This window comes from Dromaius novaehollandiae, chromosome 14 (assembly GCF_036370855.1).
Source record: "Dromaius novaehollandiae isolate bDroNov1 chromosome 14, bDroNov1.hap1, whole genome shotgun sequence".
NCBI lineage: Eukaryota > Metazoa > Chordata > Aves > Casuariiformes > Dromaiidae > Dromaius > Dromaius novaehollandiae.
This window is the reverse complement of record NC_088111.1, coordinates 165,310-193,269: the sequence shown is the minus strand read 5'-3', so window position 1 is coordinate 193,269 and position 27,960 is coordinate 165,310. Positions and strand designations below refer to the sequence as shown.

The 27,960-nt window shown below is 38.7% G+C and overlaps 2 protein-coding genes and 1 long non-coding RNA gene across 11 annotated transcripts in view; 2 read left to right on the top strand and 1 right to left on the bottom strand.

Moving 5' to 3' along the window:
* PDPK1 (3-phosphoinositide dependent protein kinase 1) overlaps positions 1-7,594 on the top strand; it is a 73,667-nt gene extending 66,073 nt beyond the window's left edge. For all 5 annotated transcript variants that reach the window (XM_064519955.1, XM_064519954.1, XM_064519958.1 and 2 more), the window contains one exon: positions 1,187-7,594. In XM_064519955.1, the coding sequence (XP_064376025.1) occupies positions 1,187-1,216 (30 nt within the window). In that variant the 3' untranslated portion in view covers positions 1,217-7,594. The remainder of the gene's footprint in view (positions 1-1,186) is intronic.
* LOC112991427 (uncharacterized) lies at positions 181-11,510 on the bottom strand. The gene is made up of 3 exons (XR_003261295.2): positions 11,377-11,510; positions 8,884-9,109; positions 181-1,291 (listed from the first exon to the last, which is right to left on the bottom strand). It is a non-coding gene; the product is annotated as an uncharacterized LOC112991427 (long non-coding RNA).
* On the top strand, positions 11,432-27,736 carry UBE2I (ubiquitin conjugating enzyme E2 I). Of its 5 annotated transcripts, XM_064519966.1 has the most exons (9): positions 11,825-11,933; positions 16,097-16,311; positions 17,691-17,769; positions 17,999-18,082; positions 20,996-21,067; positions 22,096-22,168; positions 23,762-23,871; positions 24,046-24,125; positions 27,081-27,736. In XM_064519966.1, the coding sequence occupies exons 3-9, from the start codon at positions 17,704-17,706 to the stop codon at positions 27,142-27,144; spliced, it is 549 nt and encodes a 182-aa protein (XP_064376036.1). In that variant the 5' UTR covers positions 11,825-11,933; positions 16,097-16,311; positions 17,691-17,703; the 3' UTR covers positions 27,145-27,736. The 5 variants fall into 5 exon arrangements, with proteins under 5 accessions (XP_064376035.1, XP_064376034.1, XP_064376036.1 ...); XM_064519965.1 differs by lacking the exons at positions 11,825-11,933; positions 16,097-16,311 and adding an exon at positions 11,432-11,559; XM_064519964.1 differs by lacking the exon at positions 16,097-16,311 and having other exon boundaries at positions 11,803-11,933.
* Positions 27,737-27,960: the final 224 nt, after the last annotated feature.

The following is a 27,960-nucleotide window of genomic DNA, read 5'->3' as shown; positions in this document are numbered from 1 at the left end:
TAAGATGCTGTAGACGAGGGTTCTTGTTTTTTTTCAGGGGCAGATACTTTCTTTCCAGTAGACTTTAGTCCCTTTATTTAAAACACAGCTTTTTAAAATGATTATTTAACAAACTGACTCCTTTTAGCACCCCCCCTGCTCAAAAGAAAAACAAAAAACAAAGTCAAACAGAACAAAAAAAAAACTCTAACAGATGCTTTTAATCACTGTAATGGGAGTCTCAGTTCCTGGGTAACAATGGGAGGATGCAATTCCACAGACAGAACTTTTAAGAAACATATTCCTCCTCATGAAGTCACAGCCTCCACTGCCTCTCAGCTGCCTGTCTTGGGCAACACAAAGGATAATGTTGGACAAGGTAATATGGGAAAAGTATAACGTGCTATGTCCTGTCTTCACAGACACAATTTTCATATGGACAAGGATGCTTTGCAGACTTCAGATCTGGCATGACCAAATAATATTCATGTAAAAATATTTAAAAACTGTTTTCAAAGTAGTACTTATTTTCACATAGCTGGTCAGTTCAACAGATGAGCCTTATATATCAAACAGTATAGCAAAAATCTGAAGAAATCTAGTAGGCTGAATTTAGGTCATGCAAGGGATCAAGCTTGGGCATCTATTCCAAATGCTGATTTAGTTCTTGCAAACTCATGATAGGCTTTGAAAAGTACCTGTGTCATGTCATCCAAAGTGCCATTTGTGCACATTTTGAATTGCTAATTCATGTTTTCAGTACTCTGTGGGACACAAATTGCAGCTGAAACTTCAGAGAGTTGAGTGTATTTTACTGGAGCAGGGTAAATGAAAATTAAATCCCAACTTTTAATGAAGTAACTGATTTCATTTACCATACAGCGACCTAAGTATCCTCAGAACTAGGATGAGGTGAAATGGCTTAGCTTTTATATCTACCAACTCTGAAGGTTTGGATATATTAATAAAACTCAATTCCTAGCAGTGATTTACATGTGTTTTAATGGTGTTTGATAGGAAATACTATATGTATCAGTCTTTCTTTTTTCAGCCTTACAGCATAAGCTTCAAGAATGTTCTTGAACCAGCTCCCTGACACTTCATCAGTTATTTGAAATCATGATCGTGTTGTTCTTTGTTCTCCGTGCTTTAGGAATGACATTGAGGGAATTTTCATTTATATATTTTTTTTATTGGTCTCTTCTAGATTTTGCAAGAAAGAGGTTCCAGGATGTGAAGACAGTATTGAATGCTGAAGATTTTTTCTCTTTTATTCCAAGATGCAGTGAATTGTCACATTGAAGAGGCTTGGCTGCAAAAGAAAAAATCTGATTTAGACAATTTTCTGTTGATCTGAGTTCAACCGTTTTTGCCTATAAGCTGGTGTAAACTGGCTGGAAGCATTGCAAGATTACTTAATGGGAATAGACGGTGTGAGAGTGTGTGTTAAGTTTTGGTTGTAGTGCATGGTTGTACTCTTTTATGGGCTGACTGACATTGGTCATTTGAAAAGAAGTGACCGTGCACTCGTATTTTCCTCTGAGACATGTAGCACTTATGCCTGGTGCTGGATGACCCAATGTTGATCAGTTTGAAGAGTTTTTCTTACTAATCATTGTAAACATTTAAAGGACAATGTAACTGGTGCTACACACACACACACACACACACACACACACACACACACACACACACATTACAGCCCACAAATGCAAATTTTGGGGCCTACATTGTTTTGGAATCGGTGGCAGCCCCAGGTGACTCTCTTATACTGCACATTCCTTATGGCTCTGTGACATATTCTCTCATGTAAGAACAGCCTAGGAGATCAACTGAAACTAGCACATAAAAAGTTACACCACAGACAAAAGGTTTTTTCTCAAGGAAGGGTGTATATATTGACTGGGTTTATGGCATATTTTAATACCCAAAGGGAAGACTAAACTCAAGAGAAAACGTCATTCATCTGAGTCATTCTTGATGTTCCTTATGTCAAAAGTGTCCTCCTGCAAAAGTTATGCTCCAGTCTTAGCCAGATGTTTGGAAGGGGAATCAAAATTCACTTAAAATGAACAACTGAACATTTTGTTTCTTTTGAAATGTTTGTAGTTAAATGTGTGTTTATACTTTTAAAAATGCCTACAAGTGTTGATCTCTTTGTGGATTTTGGTAGAGATTTTTAAGAGAGCTGGAGGTTGTACAGAAATATCGCTGGCTAGTCCTGGATTCTTATCTCTATGATTGGGATTAAGATCAACCTTGAGTGTGAACACAAGATCATCCAATTAAAAATCTTAATTGCTTTGGATATTCAGGATATTTACAATCAGTCTGTCTTTCTATACTGTTTCAACTATGCAGTTAAAGAACACTGTTTGAAAACATCTGGTGCAGCTTTATTAGGTTATGTCCTTGATAAAGGCTAATACCCAAGACTGGAGCTTTTTAATACACTATGTTTTAAGCAAAATCTTCAGCACATCTTTGAAACACTTAATGAAACTGATAGTATAAAATTCAGCTTCATTGGCATATGTAGCTGAAAGTGGCAGAAGAGAGTTTCAAGAAACTGTAAGATTGTTTAGAATTCTAAAATACATTAAAACTTTCATTCTCAATAACTTCAGAATTTATGCATATACTCTAGGTAATCCTTTACACAAAAACCTGATTGTCAAGCAGCTAGGGTCTGCCTATTTTTTTTAAACTTATTGTACGTTGATAAAAGTTGGGCAGAAATAATTTGTAAAACTGTTTCTACAAAGCAGGTTAAGCAATGGGCTAAATGTTTTGTCCATGCATCTAATGCTAGAAAGCATTAATGCATTTTGCCACTTGGATGTGGTCTGCACGGGAAGCTGCTGGCCCCTCCACAACACGTAAAATGTTTGTCTTTTTTTAAGATGTTAAAACTGAATTGAATTTACTAAAATGTAATTATGTAGGGGGAAATGTTTATACTTTTATACTTTTTTAGGCACCCGTATTTTAGCAGCTTAAATTTAGCACCCAAATTTCCCCTAAATAGTAACAGATAATCTTGTGTATTTGAAAATAAGCCTAACAGTTGTCTATGTTAACTGCATATTAAAACATTTCCTCTGCTGCAGTAGTCACTGTGTTTTTAAGCAGTATGACTCCGTCATATTCTCTGGGCTCTCTAGCTCATGGAAGTGCAGCCAACCAGGTTTCTTGTTCTTTACTTGCTGTGCTCTACAGAGTAATTCAGCATTGGCCTAAGTGGATTTTAATGCCTAAAATAACTGTGTATAATAATCCTTCTGAATCTGCATTTGTGTTTTCTGTCTTATTTAACAAAAAAAGACAGAACATTTTATTTCGTCAACTGAAAGAATGAGAGCAGCAAAGCAGGAGTAACAAACTGAGCAAACTGAACAAATTCAGAGTATGTAAAAGGATTTTTTGGCTTTTTTTTATTTATTTTTTTTTTTAGTATGGCTTTTTCACTGGAATATATACAGTTTAACAATGTGCTTTTATGGTGAGATTACCTGCAATCTAGTTTACGTTGTATCCCTGTTGTAGCAAATTTGGGGGAAATAAGGGGTTAATCATTTTGCACTTTGTTTCCAATACCTCACAAAGATCTTAAGCAAAAAAAAGAAAACTTTAATAGGCAGGTACCTTGTAAATGATTTTATATGCTATTGTATGAGACCGCCTGAACTAACTACTCTCCTGTTCTTGCTATTGTTAGTTACTTTAACTTTTTTTTTTTTTTTTTTTTTTTTTGAACATCTGAGGCTTTCAGATAGCTGGAAATGCTATCACATGCCTTTTTCAAGGCATTAGGTATTGATCCCTAGAGAAATTTGGTTTCTTTTTATTTGAGTCTTGCAATTTCTAATAAAATTAACTACAGTAACAAGGTAGTCGCGTTAGGGTTCAGTCTAAGCACCAAGTTTTGTGAACATTGCTTTTTGTTGGTTAGCATCTTTCAGGATGAGGAAATTTACCAGTTTACCAATATAATATAAACTGGAGTCCTTTGTTCCTTTTCTATCATTTGGGGAAGTGTTTACCACAGGAGAACAGCATATAACTATGTAAAGCTGATACGTTCACTAAAAGAGTATACTTGAAGAGCTACACTGCAGAAGTCTTTGACATGAAGTGTAAACTCTGGATTTATACAGCTTTTCTATCCTTAAATCAAAACAGTATTCAGGTTAAAATTTAAGATCCTGGACACAAAGAGATCATAGCAGGAGGAAATAAAGCAGAAAGGTGGGATACCACAACATACAGTTAATAGAGATGATCTCTCATGAAAATTTAAATTCTATGGAAGGTTTATCTTTCTGCCCTTTTGCTATATAAATATTCTTTTATCTACATTTGGTGAAGTTGTTTGGCATGTTTTCTGTGGAACAGGAGGTTAATTTAGTAGATGATTAATTGATTTTCAGTGGAAATCTTTAAGGACTTTTACACAACAACATTTTGCTATGGTAAATTTGAACTTTTCATTTTTAAACAAGTTTACAATTTCTTGCTTTAAGTTAGGAAACAGGTAGTACTGTTGGCTTAATTTAGTCAGGATAATTTTTGGTACTGGGGATGATTGATTTGTAAATCAGATGCTTTTGGGTTTCTTCAAGCAGCAATTAAATCGGAGTTTAACTGTTGTCTCAAAGAACAAGTCATTCTGAGTCCTCAGAGACATGAATGTCACCTGGTCCATGATAACTGTCCAAAAGTGTGGTCTGACTCAGCAGCTCCCCACAGTAAATGTGAAATAGCTTTCTTAGTGAAAGATGCAAGGTTACATGGAATTTTCTCCCATTTACTCTCAGGTTACCATGGATTATGGCTGATGGTAATTCATTATCCCACAGTAACTTAATTGTGTGTCAAAGGCCTGATTGTATTTTGAAGCATAAACTGATTCTCTACTGAACTTTTCAGTCCTCAATATCATATGCTCAGTTTATTAGGAAAAAGTACTGTGTTTCTTCAAATTCAGCCAGGCTTGTGGTAATGATAAAAGTTCCTTTCATCTTAGCATCAATAAAAAATATTCCTGAACAAATTGAGCTGAAGATATCTGTGCAGCTTTTTTGTCTTCAGATGTTGTTGAGATAATTGCTGTGTAGCTTCATTTGCAGCAATGTGCGTGTACAGTCATGGTCAGTTAGAAATGGGTGTCTTTCCTGAAAATACCAAAACTGAATCCTGCTCATTTTCCTGTGAGAGGGATTTTTCTCAGAAGAAAATGAAAACTTTCAGCAGTTAAAAAACAAACAAACAAAATACAAACAAAAAAACCCTTGATTACAGGCATGATCAGGGAACAGGTTTGTTGAGTAGGAGGATGGTGTTTCCACAAAACCACTTCTCAGAACAGAACACTTCCTTCTATGAACCTGTCTGTTGAGAGTTGTCAGTCTCTTCTTGAGCAGTGAAGCATCGTAGACAGCTACCACCAGAGAATTAAGACACATATATTAATTACAGATCCTCTATTTTTATTGGTGTTAATAAAAAAAAATGAACTTAGAATGCAAAAATGTAATAGTATCTGACTGAAATTATCTAGAAACTGTATTATAATGTATATTGTCCAGTCATTCAGGTATATTGGAACACATTTCTGGAGAAGTATGAACAAAACAGCAAAGTACTGGGTTCTTTGTGGAGATCAAAGTCAAGTGAAAAAGAGTTTGGAGCTGAAGCTTGCGATTTTGTTCACTTGAGATATAATAAAATTGGGAAGTGTCATTCTCCAATTCTGTTCTCTCCCTCTCATCAACAAAAAATCTCTTCCAGGTTTTTCAAATTAGCGTCTTCAACCAGCCCTGAAAGGTGAGGCCTTTGAAAAGATACAGGGCTTTGGGCTTGCTCTCCACCCTTTTAACAGTACCTGTTAGCTCAGGATAGTTGGACTAAGGCTTCTGGTGGTCACTGGCGAAGTGTATTTTCTAGCACAGCAGTTCTGAAATACACAAGGTCTGAGGATGCTCCCTGTTTGCTTCATTATAGTTTAGACTACAGTTATTTCCTCCTTTAAGGACAGTCTCAGGATCTTACTTGGGTTTGTGTGTAGAACTATGGATTCTTAAAATACCATAAATATTCCATTTAAAAAAATATGGTGAAGGTTCTCTGAACTCAGTGTAACATAACTTTTCTTTCTTTTGGCTTGCAACAATTGGGAGTTGTTTCTAAAGGCTTCTCACTGAACTGAGGCTTTAAAGGGCTAAATAGGTCACACTTTATTATTGTTAAGTTTGCATAGGTGACTGTCAGACGGAAAGAACTTTCCATTTGCGGTGCAGCAATGCTAAGGGCTATAATGCTTTCCAGGGCTAATTTGAAGTTCCAGAGACACAAATAAGTTTTAAAAAGGAGCTGCTCCATTTTTCCTGTAACTCACAGTCTCTAAAATCCTTCTTCAAAATGGCTAAACCAATTGCAGATATACGTATGTTCATATCTTACTTGGAACTTCAGCTTCCAGTTTGGTAGGGACACAGTGGAAGCGAGCACACTTGCCCACTCCTTTATTATTGCCTGTGCTGAAATCTTAACAGCTTCTATGAACAGAACTGGCAGTAGAGAGACTCTGAGGCAGATTCTATTCCAGGAAATAATCACTGAATATTTCTTCACAGTTTAGTTTTCCTTTCCTTTAGCAAAGTCTACCAAGGCATTCTACAAAAAGGGTTCTCTTTAGGGTTTTCCGTGTTAATGGCTACCATAATGAGAAAAAAATTATTAGAAAGTTATTTTGCTACTTTGGAGGGGTGGAGGTTCTGTAACGGCGCTCTCTTTTCCTTAGAACCCTGAACCAAAATTTTGACCAACTTAACACCTGATAAGATTTGCAAGGCCTGTTTGTCTGAAATGTATGAGTTAATGGGTCTTTGTACTTAGTTCTTGCTCCTTTTCAAGATTTTCCAAAAGCTTATGTGCAACTTGACTCAAACTTAACTTAGTCTGTGTGCTTGCTAAGAGGAAGCAAGTGCCACGACATTGTAAACCAAGCGTTGCCCACCTCTACTTGGAATTGAACCAAGATCACCAAACCAAGCAAGTATCAGATGGCAACTATTTCCAGCTGCTTCTGTTCTGGGCGTGACCTTAGCCTAGGTATGAAAAAAAATTATTTCCTGTGCGCTGTATAGGCCTGCCTACTTAATTTAGCAAGTGGTTGGGTTTTGTTCTATTTATTTTTTTAAATCACTGGTCTCACAATTAATTGTGCACCAGGTGTTTATGTTAATGTCCAAGTCATCATATTTGCAAAATGTTATTTCCTGGATAATGAATTAGCAATAACATTTTCTTTTGTGCCAATTCATTATCTCTGAAGTGTTCTTACTGCAGCAAAGTTTGAATTTTGATTTGGTTTTAATGCTTTTGCATTAACCAAAATTATTAGCACAAACATGGACAACAAATTGAATACAGGGAATTTCCCTGGATAAAAATCTGCTAGGGCTTCCCAAATCATTTGGCGATGGTTACAATTAGCCATCATTTTTAGAAAAAGCATACAATTAAAATGTGTGTGGGTATTTTTTTAACCTCCTTTTCATAACACTAGTGTATTGTAAACTGCATGAAATAAACATGTTTTCTCCCTTTTAAAGTCTGATGTCTTAAGTTTTCTTTTGTTTTCTGAATCCATTAACAGTGTAATATCGCTGATATTTCCAGTTTAGCACTTCAGATAAAAAATGTAGTTTAATCACTTTTGTGCAGTGATTCAAAGCAGTAATACTTCTTCCTTTGTAAAGGAGATGCATCCTTTTCTTATGCCCCAATGCCTTAGTTATAAAAAGCCGTATTTATTCAGACACATATCCACTGGGAAATTAAGGTATTTTCCTTCATGTTTACTATTACTGTTGCTGCTCGTTACGGTAGGAAATTCTTCCCTCTCGTAGGGGTATATAATCACAAAAGAGACATATACCAAGGTTTACTAAACATCGTGCATATATTTTCTTTCATACAACTCACAAATGAGCCTGCCTAAAAACATAATTTCTTTCAGAAAACTTGGATTTTTAATGTAAATTTTTTTTGAAAAATTAAGCTAACTGAAATCAACACTTTATAAAAAGGTTGACATATAGTATAATACAGGAAATGTAAATAAGAAGCCACTCGGTGCATTTGCTACAGAAGTTTTGAGGATATAAATTGCTGAAGGAAGTCAATAGTTAAGTACTGAAGCAGGTTGCTGAAATGATTCAGACAGCTTTTGACAGCTGTTCCCTCTACAAGTATAGAAAAGACTGTAATCCAGAGTTAGTGTTGAGAAAACAAATGAATTGCTCTTATTTTCCAAACTGCTATTAAGAATTATGTATGAGAGGCTAAAACTTGTGAGTTCTAAAATCTTAGAGTGTGTACAGTTAAGTATGAGGTTAATTTCATTTTAACAGTTTTAATCAGTTTTAAATGCAAAAGTTTAATTTTTCCTTATATATTCAGCAACTTTGGTGTCATTTTACTGAACTGATTTCTTGCATTTTAATAACATTCCAATTTTACCAGACTATCACAAGTGAAGACCTGAGTCTAGTAGGACACTCAGCACATACTTCCATATTTTGTCAGGCTTTCTTCCTAAAAGTATTTAGACTTTACAGTCAAGCAGCACTACTTCCAATCCAAATTCCTATTCTCTCTATGTGTAGCTTCAAGTGTCTTCACAGATTGGCAAAGGTGAGAATATAAAAGGGATAACTCTGTATCTCAAACCAGAAACCAGTTAATAAAGGGCACCTAAAGGAGATCATCCTACACTCCCAAGTAAGTCATGGACGTTCCAGTCAGATCTTTTATAACATTTGGCATTTACTTGGAGCTAGTTCTCCTTTCGGTAGAAAGTTTCATTTCAGGAAGATGAAAATGACCTTGCAAATTTACCTTCTGGTGTGCTGAAGTCTTGCCTGGCAGTCATAAACACAGTCCCATATTTATGTGATGTTCTCTGGGGCTGCAATCCATGCAATTCCGTAAGATAAGTCCTGTGAGTATGGTGTTAACAGTTTTTCTAAGATCACAGCTTCTGATAATGTTCTTCCAATCCTCTGCACAGAGATGTCACTTCTTCCACCACATCCATTCAGATCAACGGTGACAGTCTTCAGTGCTGAGTTTGGAAGGATGCAAATTCAAGCAACATGAAACCCTGGCAAGTCTATGTACTACAATACAGTGAATCTGTCCGCTATCTTAAGAACCATGCTACCAAAGTTGCATCTCAAATGCAAAGATAATATTACAGCTTAGAAGACCCTATACTGCAAATGATCAGATGCCAGAAAGGTATACAAGGGAGTACATGTTCATCCTCTTCCTACTGTGGGTATTAGCTACTGGCAGAAGATTCCTAAGCTAGAGTGACCTGTAGTCTGATTAGGCATAGCCACTATTATGTTCTTAAACGGCCTTGCTAAATATCTCAATTTCAAACTTCTGCAAAGAAACCACCAGAGATTCCAAGTATATTTTCACCAAGTGACATGCCATTGAGGTGACATTCAGTAACTGTTTGGTAAAGCAATCTGTAACTGGTGTTTTCTTGAAGAATTTTGAGACTCCTCTTTCCCCAACTCATTTGTGACTGTTCAGGATGTGTCTTCTGTACATGCATCTGCTAACTCGCTTCCCTCTCTACTCCAGCATTTACTAGTTGAAAGGAATAAAGCAATTAAGGCAGATGCTGCCACAGGTATCCACGCATCAGGAAAAGAGAACTGTGCAGGAGCGAGGACCCAGAGGAAGGTGAATATCCTATTTTGCATCCTTGCGATACATAACTGGCTGAATCACAAATGTGAATAGAGACTGTTTATTCAAAGAGAACATAGTTACTGTTAAGTAACTCCCTTATGGAGAGAAGCTAAATAAGGACGCCACGAGAACAGGGCAAATGGTTCAAGGATCTGAGCTGTTTATATAAAGGTGAAATCGTTATTTTGCATTCTTAAACATTTCTGTGATGTGTCACTATTCCTATTCTGCCTCATGATCTCATTCAGCGTTCCTTGCTGTAACAGGGAAACGTTCAAACTGCCCACCTGCCTACCAGAAAGAATACTTGTCCTCTCCATCCTTTCTGTAGGAGTCAAAACTGAGACAAGGTTAAATGAGAAAATGAATTGATTAAAAAACAAAAACAAAAAAGTCTGGAAGGGGCTGAGACACACCACTCGACTCATGCCCTTGGCCAAAGGCAGAAACAGCTACACTTGCAACACGTGTTGTCTAACCTACCTTTAAAGTCCCCTGTGATGAAGAGTCCACACCCCTCCCATACCCATTAGGCAATCAAATGCTTTAGTATCTTTGATATTAAAGATTTTCTGCATGCTTCACCTTCATTTTTCTTGCTGCAGTTTATACCGATGACATCTTGCCCCCTCCATTACAGGCACGAATAGTAAGTTATTCCCCTTTCTCTGTGCAATACCCTTTCATTTTCTCAAAAACAACCTATATCTTCATGTTGTGTATCATGTTTACAGTGATTCAAGGAGCAGAAAAATCTAACAGAATTTTAAGTTGGAATTTTAAAAGCCAAGCAGAGCAAAGCACAAACAAAAATTTCTAATGAGGTCTAGATTCCTCCTGCCAGCTTTAGGTGCCAGTTGCAACTGAATCCCAGATGCCCAGGGCTACAGAGAAACAGAAGTTCTCTAGCAGGCAGTTTAATGTATCTAAGATGAACTGCTCTTTGCAGCTGCCTACTTATTAGATGGTATGCTGGGCAATGAGATTTCTAACTAAGCACATATTTTGATTAGGACAAATTCAAGTCTAAGTGTTTTTTTTTTTTTTTTTTTTTTTTGAAAAAGTTAATTCTAGCATTCCCAAGATGAGATACAATTTGGAATTTAGTTTTAAGCACATGGGAGGTAGCTCAAGAACCACGAACACATGGAGACCATGGTGAGGCATAGTTAGGGGAAGGTTTCAGGACTGAAACTTCATTTAAATTTCAGTAAAATGAAAAAAAAAAAAGCCAAACACAAGAACACAATGTGATTCATGCCCTATTTGCCACAAAAAATGCGTTCTCATAAACCAAGAAAAAAGGAAACAGAAACACAGTACGTGAAGCAGTCTGCCTCTTAAGCATCAGATGGAAAAACAGACTTGGGCCAAACGCACAGTTAAAGGCGGGACATGAGGAGGCAGCAGCAGCAAGTCTCGGAGCTTTCCGGCGCCCCGTGGCCCCCGGCCGACAGTCAAGGAGGGGCTGCCGCTTACGGCGTGGCCGGCAGCCGGCAGCCACCGCGACACCCGCCCGGGGCCCCGCAGCCGCGGCGCACGGAGCCGCTTGGCAGCGCCGGGGCCTAAGGAGGGCCGCGCCCCCGCCTCCCCTCTGACGAGACTCCCCGGCCAGCCAATCACCTGTGAAAGTTCCTCTAGGGGGTGGAGCCTCCACCCACCAATCAGAGGCCCAGCTGCTCACAGGGGTGGGGTCCTCTCGGCCTCAAGACTGTCCCGGGGCAGGCGCAGCCTGCGACACCGGTTTTAGCGCCCTGCGAGGGACCAGGCCTTATTAGGGTGCAGGTGGCTCTCCCAGCGCCTGAGGTAAAAATTCACTCAGTTTCTCGACGGGGGCTGGTAGGAGGCGAGGGGCACGAGGAGGCGGAGAGGCCTTTAGAGAGCCCCGCTGGGATTTCCCCGTGCGCTCCCTGCTCAGGCGTTGTTCCGGGCGCCTCGGGTCCTGTGTCACGAGGATGCGTAAAGCGTGGCGGACGGAGCGGACTCAGGGTCATACCGCGCCGGCGCAGCCGCACGGACGGGTCGGACTGAGGGACATACCACAGTGCCGCACTCCGCACCGAGGAAAGAGGGAGGGAAACTCCGGGCCAGAGACAAAGGGGGGGAGCCGAGTGGGGAACATCCGGGTCACTCACTGCCGCCTCAATCCGGGACACGCGCGGGTGCTGCGGCCGCTCACGGTGAGGCCTGGCCGGGCGAGGGGCCTGGGGCGGCGCGCCGGCGGCCGCGGGCCCCGGGAGAGCGGGGCCTGGGCTGGCGCGCACCGCCCGCGGCACGACGGGGCGGGCGGCCGCGGGGCGCGCGGGCCTGGCGGCCCCTGCGAAGACCGGGCGGCCGGGCCGGCCGGCGCAGCGTTCCCTGCCTCGGGCGGGCTCTGCGTCTCCCGCCGCCCCGCGGCCGCCCCCGGAGGTCGCGGCCGCCGCGGGCCGAGCGCGGCGAGGAGGGCTGAGCGCCACCGGGCCTGCGCAAGGCGGTCCCCGCCCCGACTAGCACTTGGCCGGGTCCCAGCGGGCGGGCGGGCGCCGGGCTACCCTGCGCAGGCCTCGGTGCCGCCGCGGCCCCTCCACCGGGCCCGCCAGCCGGGCGGCCCTCGGCGAGCGCAGGCACCGCTCGGCTCGCCCGGGGCCGCGCCGCGGGCGGCGTTACTGAGCCGGTCCGGACCGAGGGCTCTTGCCGCGCCACTCCTCTGGCTGTTCTCCTTGCGGTTCTGGTAGCCGTGTCGGGGCAGTAACTCCTTTCTGCCCTTCTCTCTGCTGCAGGAGGCGGTTTTCTCTTCCGGTCCGGCGCTAGTCTGTTTTGGTTAAATCACAACCATGGGTTTTCTCCACGCTTCTGAAAAGTAAAGTTTGTCAAGTTCTTGGGCAAGCTACTCTGGTTTATAACTTTTTCTTGTGCTGGTATTCAACCTACAGAGTGAGAATGTGAGGCTAAGCAGTCTTAAACTTGCTGTATTGTTATTTGAAATGAGTAGGAGCTAGTTCAAGTTCTTGACGGTTAAAGAGCGTGCTGTTCATGTATTTAGGGACTGATCACAGGTCAGAATTCTGTGTGTGACGGATATTGCTGTCCCACAGCAGAACTGTTCTTTGTGAGACTTGCTTTTTGTGTTTGGAAATAGATTTTTATTTTTTTCCTCCTATTGGAGGACATAGGTAGCTAAGATGATCTGTAATAGAACAGAATCATTTCACCCCTATGATAAAGGCTTGGTTTTGTTTTGGTGTGTGTGGTTCTTGTTTTTATTTTTTCCCCAAAAGCAGGTAGTAGTAGCCACAGCAAAGGCAGGCTACAAAGTAAGTTTGGAAGCTTCTGTTTATTTCCTAATGTTTTGATAGCAATAAAAGGGCATTGCTACCTTCTAATGCGAGGAGGGGAGTGGAGTGCAAAACCAAATAGAATGTGGAGATGGACCTCTTGTGCTTGCATGGCCTCTGCAAGATAGGGTTTATATACTTTTTCCAGGGCAAAAGAGTGTGTTCTTTCCAGTGATCTATCTCTTTAATGTGTTCTGACCTCAGTTCTGTTCCTTAGCAGTAAATTTCTCAAGTGGAGGAAATAAATCGGGTGTGATAGTGGTGGGGGTTTTTTTTATTTTATTTTTTTTTTAATAAAGAGCTGTTTTTCAGGTTGATAGTGATGCCTTGCATTTGCTAGGAATTTCAAGAGCTTGCAAGAGCTAAACATTAAACAGGCATTTGGACAAAATACTACTCAGAAACTACTATTACAAAGAAAACAATACGCATAACTAACAATGAGAATATGAGATCTTCAGTTTTATTTCTGAAGATCTAGTTAACTCACTTTAGTATCTCACTCTTTCCTGCTATTCCATTACTTCTGAGACCAAAATACGTATTTAGATGATCAGTCTCTGTTTATCATATCTGAAGCTCCTGCAGAGGAACAGTTTGAACAAGATGTCTAGATTCCTCTACTGAAGAGCTGCTAGAGACTATGTTGGAAATTTGTTAACAGATTGATGTGCTTTTGAGCAAATTCTAATGGGATCCTCATTCTGAACTGGGCTTTACATCTCATTTGTCACAAACTACTACAAAGTAGATGTGTAAGAGACAAGAGTGTTTTTTCTTCCCCCCCCCCCCCCCAAATATTTGTCTGCGCTTGCAAGGATAACTGAAGCCTGTGAACTTTATGAAGAGGTTAACCAGGCACTGAATCATGCCATATAAGTATGTAAAATATTTAGATACTCTGAGAAAGAGGGTGACCAGCTCCAGAACTGACAAGTCTCCTTTTCCACATCCTTTTATGCTGGATGCTCCTTACAGTCTTAGAGTCATGCAGGAGTTGCAAAACTTGAAGTGGGTCCACGAGAGTACAAGGAAATTAGTCTCCCAATACAGTTCTTGATTTACTTTAAAATATGAAAAGAGAGGAGTAAACTTCATGTAGTGTTTACTTGCACAGTAATAAGTCTGTAGCACTCACTGCCCAAAGATACCAATTTTAGTTACTTCAGCATCCCTGGACCCTTTGAAGACATTGTAACAACAGTCTTGCAGAAGAGAGGCCACAGATGGGCACAAAAATCAGAGTTCAAGTCCAGCTGTGGTTGAACTTTTTCCTGGTCATATTCAGTAAAACTTAATCAGCGGTTCAGTTTTGATTGTTGGGGTGGGGGGAGAAACAGAGGTTCAAACCTGCAATAAAACCACTAACTATGTGTTGTAATAGATTAAAATTTTTAACTATGTATTACTAGTAACTGAAACAATCTAATATAATTGATTTTTTTTTTAGTTGTTTACTTGTCTAACTCTCTGATTTGATATATGATAAAGTAAATATTCTTAAAATCCTGGGAAGTATCAGTTTTCTTTTTTCATTGCAAGGGCTTTTGATATTCACAGTACTGGAATAGCAAATACTAGAAGACTGTCTAAATATATTACTTGGAATCTAAATTGAAGACAAACACTTCTTTATCAGGCTTCTCAATATATCCTAGTTAATCACATCTGGCTCATTATTAATCTAGAGTGTTATGTGAAATCCATATTCAGACACTGAAGTCCTTGATTTTTTTTACCCAAGCAGCAGAGTTGCTACTAAAATAAATACTGAGCTATTAAGTCACAGGCTTCACTTTCTGTGAAATAATGAAAATCAGCCTAATATTTTCTTCATTTAAAATATACTAATTGGGAAAACTCCCTCTGTCAGTGTGTTTTTGCAGCCAAACTGTCTTTTAGTATTACCCTTAACTATTTGGCTAGGCTGCAGGATAGCTGAGAGCTTTGAACTATCTTTACATACTCTTCTCCTCCCCCCCCCCCCCCCCCTGCATCAAATATGTCATCCTCATAACTTAAGTAATGGCACTTAATTCTTTGCTGTGAGGAGAAAAAAGCAAGAAGTTGACATTTGAACTAAGGAATGAAAGGCAGACATTGGGAAGACAGATGTGCTACACTTGGGAAGCAAATGGTGTGTGGTCCCTCTTCAAAGCTTCATTTAACATCTTGAGGTGCGAACCAGTTGAAAGATTAGACTTAATCTTTTTGGTTATAACGCAGTGTGTATATATACACTCAAAAATAGTTCTGAATGTAGTCTGATTAGTGGTTAACTAGGCCAAATGCCTCAAGATTTGAAGAGGTCTTTATAGAACAGAAGAAAGCCTTAAGTTTACTAGGCCACCATATAGTGCATAACTAATGGCAAAAGCTAGCAGGTTACAAAAAGTAACCTAAAACAAGTCAGAATTGAAGCTTGAAAATTCATTATTTCCTTCTGTTGAAAAATTATTTAATTGATGTTCTGTAGGACCTGTGTAGTTTATAGGCCCTCTGAGATGCCAGCATTTCCCCTGAGATATACATAATTGCCTGTTAACCACAGGAAATTTAATTCTTTGTGTTCTTGAAAGCATTCTGTAGTATTTTCCTTGGAGAAAAGGTAACTGAGTTACTAAGTATCTAAGCACAACTAGTTTCCTCAAATTATTGTAGCAAGGTTAATACTACAGTGGACCATTGCATACTGACAACACAACCAAAATTCTGTCGTATATTCAGTAGTTCATCTAAATCTGTTGCAAGAATATGGGGTCATAGAATAAAATTGCTGCCTTTAAAATTTCTCTAAGGGAGAATTTTGTTCTGACAGCATCTTTTCAATGGCTTCTACTTTTGTGAATGAAATAGACTGAAGTGGTATGTATAGTTTCTTTGTTAACTAAGTCTTCTGACATAACCAAGATCCAAGTACATGCCTCTATTTTACTCATCAAACAATTTATAGTGGTGATAGGTATATAACACTAAGAGGAATATTAGACTGAATATAGAATTTACTGTGCATATTTGCTGTATTTCAGGGTTAATGATCCTTTCTAAAAAATAGCTTCGTCTGGCATGAATTTAACTGCTAGCTTGAAGTTGAAATCATGTTTTATGGTCATCCAAGCAAAACTGACTTTGAATAAAACTGGAAGGAAGGATTTGAAATACTGAGTGTCCCAGGAACTCATTAAAACTCTTAATCTGGAGTTCTTGACTTTGAGTTGAGGTGTCTGCTAATTTTTGATGATGTGTAAGTACTTAAGTTGGAAACCAACTGTCTTCTAATCTTTAAAGTGTATAGTAAATGAGCATGAGTAGTCCAGTGTGAGATTTTAACATAAGGATCTTTGTAAGCTACAATTCATACTATTGTAGTAATAGACTGTAATATTCTTATGAGCAATCTGCATATTAATACCATATCGAATGTTGCATAGTTCTTAACCAGCATTTAAAATGTTCATGTTAATGGAGTGGTAATATTCCTATCATTAATTCTATAAGCCTGTTTAGTGGAAGAATTCCTGTATTCTTTTGGCTGTCCTAAAGACTTCTTAACTGTAGGTAGAGTTAAGAACAGTTGGTACTCCGCAGTTGACCTGACTTCTCCAGCTCCTCTTCAAAAAGGAGAAATGTGCAGTAGGGAGAAGGATTAAAAACCTTTGGTGGAAGGAGGTTATGAGCTCCTTTTGACCACGTGGCTAATAAAACCCTGCGTTCAAGTACAGTTTAGCAATGAAAAATCAACTCTGTTTTTGACTAATGTTCTATGTGAATGGAGAATCCTCCCTGAATTTGAGTGAGCCACTCTATTGCAACCATCATGTCTAGAACTCTTATTGCATCATCTGTAGTGATGACCTGTGCTCTGCATATTTTCTTCTACAGTTTGCTGTTTCAGTCACCATGCTTGGCTGTTACTAAGGGCACTGAAGATGCAGAAAGATCATTCAGTTTACACTGGACTTCAGAACCTACCTTGTGGACTGAGTGGGACACTGGTTCTTCCTTAGATCACTTCTTTATTGCTGTCTGTGTCTGCTGATGTTTAGAAGTTACATAGTGACATCTCAGCAAAATTGAGATGATTCTGATAAGTTCTATGCCCATGTTGCTTTTTGCATAGAGCACTGAGTTTCAGCAGGGACTTACAGTTTAAAATTAACACTTGTTATTCCCCTGTTTCCCACAAACAGGAGCAACAGAAGTATTGGCCTATGGAAGAAAATCATACACTTCACAGTGTGGTAGATAGGCATTTATCAATTGCACAAGTAGAAAATCTGAGCCCTTTTCTTACTACCGATGATACTTCTGTTGTCAAGCTACTGTTGAAGTATTTTTGAAAATGTAGTTCACATATAGAACGCAAGGTGGGGACAGTATTTAAAACTAGATGAAGTCCAGTAACTTAGAAGTTGTTGACATTGGGAACCTTGATGATGCTTTTCCTGATGTTGAGTTCTGCTGAGTGGGGGTGGGAGGAGATGCATGTCTCAACAACAGCAGTGAAAATCATAGATCAAACTATTTCCTGAGTAATCATAGCTTTTCAAAAGATAGTGTAATGTGTGAAATGTGAGCATTTTAAGTAAAAGTTTTTACTAAAAGCAATCATTACTATTTTAGAGGGACTCCAAATATGTCTGGCATAGCCCTCAGCAGACTTGCACAGGAGAGAAAAGCCTGGAGAAAAGATCATCCTTTTGTAAGTATATGCGAACTGTCAGCTTTCTGACTTCTATAGCTATTTTGGTCCTCTGATGATGATTCCCTGATCTTTTTTTTATAAACACCCAATTGAACAAAAAAACCCCTGCTTAATACTATGTAGTGCAAAACAAAGTAACACCATGTATAAAGAGAAGATAGTCGTAAAGTATGCTATAAGTTTGTCTTCTGAAATTCTCACCCTTTGACTTTTTGCCTTAATTCAGGGATTTGTAGCAGTACCTACAAAAAATCCAGATGGCACAATGAATCTAATGAACTGGGAGTGTGCTATTCCAGGAAAGAAAGGGGTAAGATTTATTATTGTCCTAACATCTCACTTATGTACTGAAAAGTAACATAAGCCTGCCCATGTATTAAGGTGAGAACTGAGAGTATAACTTACATGCAGCTTAATGTAAATGTTTGGATCCTTCTGCTACTTTGGAATCTAGGTGGAGTAGATGGAGAATGACACTGGACTAAATACGCTATGAGTCTGTTCGACTGTTAGCACTGACTGGTTTAAGAAACAAATGCTTCAGAAGAGTCTGCAGGAATCCTGCATAGGACAGACTTAAGATAATCTTCTGCTTCATGACAGGGTTTATTGTGACTTCTGTTCTTACTAAATGCTGGTTTAAGCCCTAAAGCTTGGAGATTAATATTTCCAAAATGTTGTCTTTGCTCATTAACCACCAGTGCCTCTTTTCTGTCTGCTAAATAGTGAGACCCTTCAGTCTTATAGAAGTGCTGTACTGTAGCCCTGTTCTTAATTTTATGGATTTCATGGAAAATAGTTCTGCTTTATCATCATGAAAAATTTCATAAATTGAAGATATGAGATTCCCTTTTTATTTTTAGGAAAAGAAGAACAGAACTTTCTCATGTCATTCTTCTAGCTGATTTCATTTGTGCTTTCATGTCCACTTCCTAAAAATAAATTAGTTGTAGTCTCTACAAACATGTTCCTTTCCCTTGTTACTCTAGTCAGTTTAGTCTGGTTTCAGGGGAGAGAACGAACAGAACTTCCAGATAGAGATAATCATTAATGCACGAAGCTTTTTTGATTGCTACGCTGCCATTATAACTTCTCATTCTGGGTGCTATTTCTCTTTCTCTAAATTTTTTTCTTTGGCAAGGAGCAATTGATTATTCTCGAACCCAGTGGATGCGTTCTTTTCTGGAGTAGTATTATTAATTACCTAGTTATTTTTCATTTTTGCTGGTCTCTGGTGTTTTGCATTCAATGTGGAATTTCTTTTGTTGCTTTGACTGCTTTACCACCCCTTCATGCCAACTTGCCTAAGTCCCCCTAAAATCTGATCTCTTAGATTTTGTATTATAAGGAAAGTGTATGTTAGCAAAACATGCTGATTCCATACTATTTCCCAGTTTATCTAGTGCTGAACATGGCACTGAGTGTTGCTGCTAGATATCCAACTTGAGTAGACAGCTACCAAAGCGTTGAGCTAACTGATACCTGCTTTTTGTATGACCCTCCAAAATGGCATGCCTCAAGTTATTTCTTAAAGAAGCATCTAAAAATAATTTAACAGTACAAGGAAAAACTCATCACAGGGTATTCTGCCAAAACAAGATTATCGCTTGTAATAGCTAACTATTTTGTCAAGGTGTCACCTTTAAATACTTATGTTAAGAAATCTTAATAGTACTGCTCCGTAAATTGTAAAATGAAGCAAACAAAACCCTTAAAGGCCAATTTCTTGCCTCCTATAAAACAGCTTATCCCAGGACAAGATCAGGTAAACTTATGTAATTCTTGGATAGAGATTTGTAATAATTCAGGGCTTTTTACTTATGAATAGACTGAATTTTTGCTAGAAGCAGCATGTGTTGTTTTTCTACCACACCAACCAGTCGTTGTATATTGCCTTTGTGTTTGGAGGCACACTGTACTGCAGCTGCTACCTCTGAGCCAGATCAGTGGGTGAAATCGCCTACATGGCATAGGAGATGTATGTTTGGAACCTTGGTGCTGGGTTTTATCAAAACTTAATCATCCTCCAAAAAGTCTTAAAGACCTCTAGTGCTGGTGCACAACTTTCTGAATTGTTGCTCCTCACGACCGGCTAACATAAGGTTCAGTTTGATTCAGTTACCAAGCTTGAATCCTTCTCTTGAATCCTTGCTACCTAATCACTTTTTCCAGTCTAGTATGTGCATGCTTGATTATTCAAATTTAAACATAGAATCTTGCACTTCTCCCTGAATTGCATCTGTTTTTTTCCCAGACTGTTTAAGCATATTAAAGTTAAGTTTGAATCCAAAATGCTCTCATCTGCTTGTCATTCCTGTCAGCTTGGTTCTGCCTGCAGATCTATTGGATGTCTTTTATGCTATCAGCAGATTACAAGCTGAAGCAGCAAATGATAACAGACCTGGGATGAATATCTCCATACATCTCTTTTTTGACAGTGAATTATTTATTAACTACCTATAATATGACTGGAAGATACACCTGCAATCTGTCCAGTAGCGTAGTAGGATCTAGATGATACTGCTATGTCATACTTTTACCTTAGTAAGGCTTTTGAATGTCTGCTATTTTACATCCAGAAAGTTTGTTGCTCTATCAGAAAGAGTCAAAACTTGTTTTTGACTGTTCTTGCATTCTACTTGAGCAGTTTATCAAAAGCCATTTCTCTTCCCCCAAAATTGAAAACAAACAAAATAGGAGTTTTTATTCTATCAAAAGGCTTCTATCTCTCTCTTAAAAATGGATAAGTTGTCTCCTCTGAGAAGGTGTGGAGAACAGGTATTTCTAGTTGATCAAAACTGACTATGACCATCTCAGAACCTGTTGAGTACACTATAGTAAGTGTAATCAAGACCATTCGCTCTTAAAAACACTCATATGTTAGTATTCCATAGTGCTTTTTTTCCCCCATTCTAGCCTGAGACTTTGCACAGTGAAAACTGGCAACAACAGTGTGTGCTTTTTCCACTAAAAATCACATGATTTAGGTAGGGAAGAGGTAGGGCTTTTCTCCTAAGGTGATCTTTGAATGTATCTGTTTGTCCTTGAAGACACAAGTAGATCACTTACGCTGATAACTTGGGGGACCATCATCACTCAGATTTGTCTCTAAAGGACAACTCTGACACTTATTTTTATTTCAGTGAGCCTATAGTAACAGCTAGTTACAGACGAGTGATCTGCTATTTTAGAGATTAATAAACTTTTCCACACTTCTTACCAGAAGTCAGTTCTTCAGAAGAGAGGCTTTTCTCCTTATGTTCCAAGTAAGAGGACAAGGCAGATATCTTTTGAGGTAGGCTTTCTGTCTTTTGCTGAATGTTTGTACTTCTTTAGGTGATCATTCTGAGTAGTGCTGTCTTATTTAGTCCCTGACATTGTGTAGCACTGGAACTGCTCTAACAGAGCAGTGGTCACGATTTCCGACAGTGATGAAAACCTTGGAACTTCTGTTTCTTATACAAAAAGTTGTAATCTGCCAGATTACATGCTGCCAAATACAGACAGGATTAATTTAGACTAATGAGGAACCTCACATAAATCTAGAGGCACTGTAATATTAGTTATTTTTGGTTTGGGGATTTATTAATTTTTAGTGCTTTTTCTCAGGCCAGATTCTCATGGGTCAAAATAGAAGCTGTTTATATCCACTTGCTTAAATGGTGTATCCATATCCTATCTTCTCAGATTTGTTTTAAGTGTGGGTATAATGATCCCTCCCTCATTACATGGTTAGTATCTAAAACTTTGTTTTATTCTTCTATATAGTATGACAACTTGTATTTGAAATTATTTGTTTGTATTGAATTTCTTGACTGACTCTGCAACACTTATTAGCAATAATTAAATGGAAAAAGCAGTGTTTTTCTCTTTTTTTTCTCCCCCCCCCCCCCCGCCTTTCAACTGCTTACTACATAGGTAGAATAACTGGTCTCAATGTAGACATCCCTTTACATCTTTGTGGACTAGGTATGCAGATACAGCACTGAGATATTACTGCTATGTTAAAGCAGACATGTACTCTTAAATGAATCTGTGTTTTTGTCTTTTTAAACTCTTGAGATTTTTACTTTTGAAATCAAATTCCAACTACTGCTCAGTATATGAACTGATTTACTCCTTAAGATATTTTTTCTGACAATGAAAGTGTTGTACTCAATTCTCTCAACACATTCTTACTAAAACCATCAAAAAGCTAATTAGGCAAGAGGATGAATACTTCATACTGGTATAGAAAAAGGAAGTGTCTTACTGTGCTGTCTTGTTTTTTGTTTGTTTGACTTTTCCTTGCTTTAATCTGAATTCTACTTTAACTTCTGATAGACACCATGGGAAGGAGGCTTATTTAAACTACGGATGCTGTTCAAGGATGACTACCCTTCTTCACCCCCAAAATGCAAGTAAAATGACCAAAACCCATAGGTTTAATAGAACAATATTAAACCAGTCCATGAGGTTGTATGAATGGTTACTACTTCTTGCTGATTTCTTCCTACTGAAAGGTGTTTCCCTTCCCGCCCTGCTTTTGCATTTGGGGAAAAAGTGATGAAATGAGTGAAATGTTTGATATTAGAAAGCTGAGGAGTAGAGGGCTGCTTTGTGGGTTTCCTGAAAGTTTGGCAGAAGCATCAGTTGAAGTGTCCCCTACTTGATCAGCACTCTTCAGAATCAAATAGGCAGGCATGGTTAATCTAAACTTCTTAGGGCTTTTTCTTCCTTAAAGTTTGTCTTTTAAGCTGAGAAATCACTCAGAAAGCCAGATCTTAGACATATTTAAAAAATGGTTCCATCAACTTTAACCTCTTCATCTGTTAACCCTAAATATGGACCTGTTTGTTTTGTTCCACCCCCCATTACCTACAACATATATACTCAGATATCTTGTTTCCTTGTTAGGATAAGGAAACTTTTTAGAACACACCTCATTTATAAACTTTAGAATTCTGAGAACATCTTGTTTCTTGTCTAGTTTCTAGGGCCTTTAAAAAGGCTACCCCCACAAATCAATGGACATGATCGCAAACAGCTTTTTAGACAGTGGTTCATGTCTCTTTAGTATTTCAGCAGTATCAGTTGTCTTGGCTATTGCTTTAGTTTGTCTCCACCTAAATTCTTGTGACACAAGAGGAAACGTACCTTTTAAACTAGAAAATATTTAACATGAATATCTCAAGAAATACCGCTGGTTTAGCATGCTTTGCAAGTGCTGAATGAACCATCATCCCTTAAGGTGTGTCTGTGACTTACCAATTATTATGACTTATTTCTTAACAATACAGCTTCCCAGTTCCCACTGAACTTTACTGAGGGGATCATAAGCAAAACTTAGTTGTGACATAAGATGAATAGAAAATTGCACCAGTATCTACATATTTTCTGTATTACTAAGTAACTGTTCATCGCATTACTGAAGATGGTGGCTTTTGCATTTAAGTCCTGCAAAGATTAAAGAAATGTCGGAATACTCATTGCTTGGCACAGCCAAGCCTACATCTTCAGCTTAACTTAGCCTTTTCTGCATGGACATTTCAGTATTTTAAAGTCAGGGGAAAACAGATGAATGAAGGGCAGTATCTTTCCTGTATAGAGTAGTATATGTTACTATGAATACAGGATTATTTAAAAAGCTTTTTATCATAAAGACATTACAAACTGATTTTTTTTTTCTTAAGCCACAAGATTACTGATCGTAACAATATTGCTATGTTGTCCAGACTGATATTGCAGACACTACAAATGCCTGCTTTATGTGCAGGCTGAGCCAAGAGGAAAACCAGTAGCAACAGCCTTTAACAAAAACAAACAAACAAACAAAAAACCCTCTTTAGAGAGTGTCTGGTTGTTGGTTTGTTTTTTTTTTTTTTTTATTTTTATTATATATTCCCGCCCCACCCCAAGCCTTGTGTCATTGGCCATTTTTTTCACTGATATTGTAACCTAACTTTCTAATCTTAGTCTTATCTCTGTATGCAACTCTCTTCTCCCTTAGGTAAATTTGAACCACCGTTATTCCATCCGAATGTGTATCCTTCAGGCACAGTGTGTCTCTCCATCTTAGAGGAGGATAAGGATTGGAGGCCAGCAATCACAATTAAACAGGTCATTAATTATACTTAGACATAAGCGCTCTTATTTGCTTTGCCTGCTTGTCTGACACTGAACATTTGAGATTCATGTATGTTTCTACAATTGACTTCTAAGAGGGTTTTTTATTGTACATTTTTTAGTAATATCTATGCCTACATTACTCACTTCCTATTCCTTCTTAAACAGATCTTGTTAGGAATACAAGAACTTCTAAATGAACCAAATATTCAAGACCCAGCTCAAGCAGAGGCTTACACAATTTACTGGTGAGTATCTTTACATATCAGCTTGAAAGCTGACATATTACCTTGAACTATTTATAACTGATAGTATAATGTGGGAATGTTCTTAGGAATGATCAGGGTTTCTTACCTTCATGGCTGTGACCTGTGGAGATGCCTAGCTTATGCTAAGCTTAAGCAAAACAGTAACTTCAAAGTTAATAGGCTAATGGCACTTTTAATAATGTCATAACAGCAATAAATTACAGAGGCTTCCTTAGTCGGACCACGGCAACCAGCAATTAGAAGGATGAGACTGGATTAGGTGATGAGTCCCATTCATCAATACAGGAATGAGTCACTTCTATCTGGTAGTGGGTATCTGTGAGCATTTGTGCCTGAAGGATAAAATATAGCTTTGTGTGATTACTGTAGTGAGTGCGGAGCATTTTGTGAAAATTAAATCTTCAAAAAGAATAGGCTAAGGAGTATGGAAAGCTTGTTAACTTCAGCAGAATGAACATTGCAATGGTTATGAAAGGTGATAGTGTTTAAACTGAAACTTTTTTTTTAGGCTCAATCTTAACATTATCCTATAATCAAAAATGGGCAGCTGATCTATAATCTTTATGGGGGCAGAAGACATTAAACAAAGGATCCTGGCTCTGTCAAGCTACTAAAATAATGACCAAGATGAAAATGTAAGGTTATCGTTCGAGACAGAAGATCAAGTCTCCAGGAGACTGCCAAGTTAGAAAATGGCATTTTATGAGACTTCATCCTTGACATAGTTTGGATGTGTCTATGTTACAGGACCCTAGTGAAAAGGAAAGGGGGCTGAATAGTGTGTCTTGGATTTTAAAACTTCACTCAATGTTACTATTTAAGAATAAATTTACAGAATTTACTGAAGATTGGATGGAACTGAGTACAGATGAAGGACACACAGAAGGCCACAGTTGTAGGCGGTGCCTTCAGAAGCAGGTAGTGGTGAGGGCAGGCCACTTCTAAAAACAAACTACTCTGAGGGACTGAGGGGGGAGGAACAACATGCTTTAAAAAAATATATTCTGTGTGTCTTCTGTTTCTACAAACACACTGGGGTGCGTGTGTGTAAATATGTATGAAAACAATTTCTTGTTTCTGCCTTACTGCAGAGACTGAAAAGACAGGATCTTGGTTTGTACCTTGATGACTGGTTAGTGCTAATGAATATACTGCTTTAAGGGTGAAGTTGTTAATAGGAATATTGAACAGTTTCTGTGAGCATAAGCTTAACACTATCTTTATTTGGAGGGGGGGATGGCTGTTGGGAAGGTGTTGCACAAGCTGCTTCTGTGGTTTTGCTAAGGTTTTCCAAATGCATTAGTCAAGCACTGTGCTTCTGTGCCTATTTCAGTACAATTGATTCCCCCAAAACAAGATCTGCACCTGCTGGAATGTATGATTAAAAAATTTTTTTTCTTCCTTAGAACACTGCTTTCAAGTGTTAAATATTTTAATTCTATATCCTTTTCATGTGTGTTTTGGACATGCATAGTTTTTCAGCAGGTTTACTGTATTTCTACAGCCTGACAGTATGAGTCACACTAAACGCGTAATTGTTAGAAGCTCAACAGAGCAGGATGTTGTATGCATCTGTAATTTGGCATGATTAATAAATATGGGGGAAGATGCAGTGCTGTGTAAGTAAATGCCTTTTAAACAGGTTGTTAAACTTCCTTTTCAAGAATAAGTTTTATGTGCAAAATAAGGATACTTACTTCTCACTCTCAGGACTGCTTTGGTGTACTGTTACTTCGTAACGTTAACTTCAGCACTCTTAATGTGCTGACCTACTTTATTCTTTCCCCTCTATGCATGCAGAGACTCTTATGGCAGACATTCTTTTGCTTGGGTTCTGAGGGTGTGAAACTTAACCAGCTGGGTTGAGTTCTAGTTCTTGTGTGACAATGCAATATAACCTCAAGAAAAGTTTAGTTATATGAGAAGAAGCTAGAGTATTGTCAGTCTACTTGCTGATAATTGTTCATCTGACATGTCCAAAATTGGCTTCATGTCTTCCACAAAACCATCAACTCCTGAGGATATAATGTGCTGGGGGGTTTTTGTGTTTTTCGTTTTTCCCCATGTGCAAGCCTTCAAAACTGAAAGTAAGTTGACTCACTCAGGCTGTCTGCAAAATCTAGTCACTTTGTTTTAGCCACAGTGTAAAGCACCTTGCACACAAGAATAAAGATGATGAATGTTTAGTAATAACTTGCCATTTTCTCTGTTTAGTCCATGAGCCTTAATGACTGGTTATAGTTCCTTGGAGTAATGCTTGCTTGTTTAATCAATTTTCATCAGGTATGCTAGCTGCTGTGAACTACAGTGCCTTTTTTAATGTGGAACACTTTCTTTTTTTCAACTAAAAGCTAAGATTAAAAATCCCAGACTGAGGCAGGGTCTGCAGAGATAGAGTGAAGCTACCATCATCTTTTCCCCTTTCTTAGAGTGCTTCCCCTCTCCCCTCAAAGCAGTAAAGATGATGCTTTAAAATCATATGAATTCCACCAACTGTTCTGTGAACTGGTCTCGTTGTACACGTTGTGTTATTAGGATACTGGCATTCAGGTCTCAGGATGAAGAGGGGAAAATTCCTGGCTTCGAATGAGTAAGATACTTGCGTGTAAGGCACAGCTGGCCCTGAGAAAGGGCAGGCATAAACTTGCTCGTTACACGTTGGTATGCCATGCAGTCAGATAGCACAATTGTTCAACAAAAGATGAAGTAACTTAACTTTCCTCCAAAGGAAATTCTCAGAGTAATGGTCCAGACAGGTCTTTAATACGTTGTAACGTTCAGTGAATTTTTGTGCATTGTGAAAATAGAGGATTCTCTTCTGTCTAATGTGTTTTGCTTGCAGCAATGGCTTAGTTTCATATTGAAGGAAAATAAAAACTGTGCAATTCTCTGATTTCTCAAACTTTAATCACCTTCTGTTTCTTTTCTGTTCAGCCAAAACAGAGTGGAATATGAGAAGAGGGTTCGAGCACAAGCCAAGAAGTTTGCACCATCATAAGCATCTGTCATGCAGCATCTTAAAAAGGAAGGGATTGGTTTGGCAAGAACTTGTTTACAAAACTTTTGCAAAATCTAATGTTGCTATGTACAATTAATATCCACTTAGGGGAGGGGGTTGTATGTGTGCCATTTTCCATATTCGCCACTTGTATACAGTTCTAAATTTGCTGAATTGCCCCCAGTTTTTTCATACAGGGTCTCTTCCTTCAGTCTTTTGTATTTTTGATTGTTATGTAAAACTTGCTTTTATTTTAATATTGATGTCAGTATTTCAACTGCTGTAAAATTATAAACTTTTATACTTCTATAAATTCACTAGTATCTCTAGTTACTTTGCTATCTGATGCAGGCATGCTTTAAAATGTTTAGAACTATATTTAGCCTCTAGCTGGCTGTATGAAAAAAATCATGCCCTCCACCCCCTTCCCTCCCTGAATTTGTTTTTCTATCTTTCAGAAACTAGGTTGTTATTGCTTAAGAGCCTCTGAGATCCAAAGTCAGCCAGCATCTTTATTCTGCATCACTTCCTTTGTGTTTATATGGCGTTCTGTCTGTGTTGCTGTTTAGAGTAAATAAACTGTTTATATAAAGGGTTTTGTTTCATTATCTTCATTAAAATTATTAAAAGGCTGCCATTTAAGCAGTTATGAACACAATTCAGTGAAAGTCCCATTTTTAAGGCCTGTGATGCTATGCTTTTTGTTTAGATGTTTCCCTTATTTCTCCCTCTTACCCCTTCCTTGCCTCCAACACAGATGTGGCCCTGTGGGCCTAAGTCATGATTATTCATATCTTTGGGCCTGAGTCATGATTA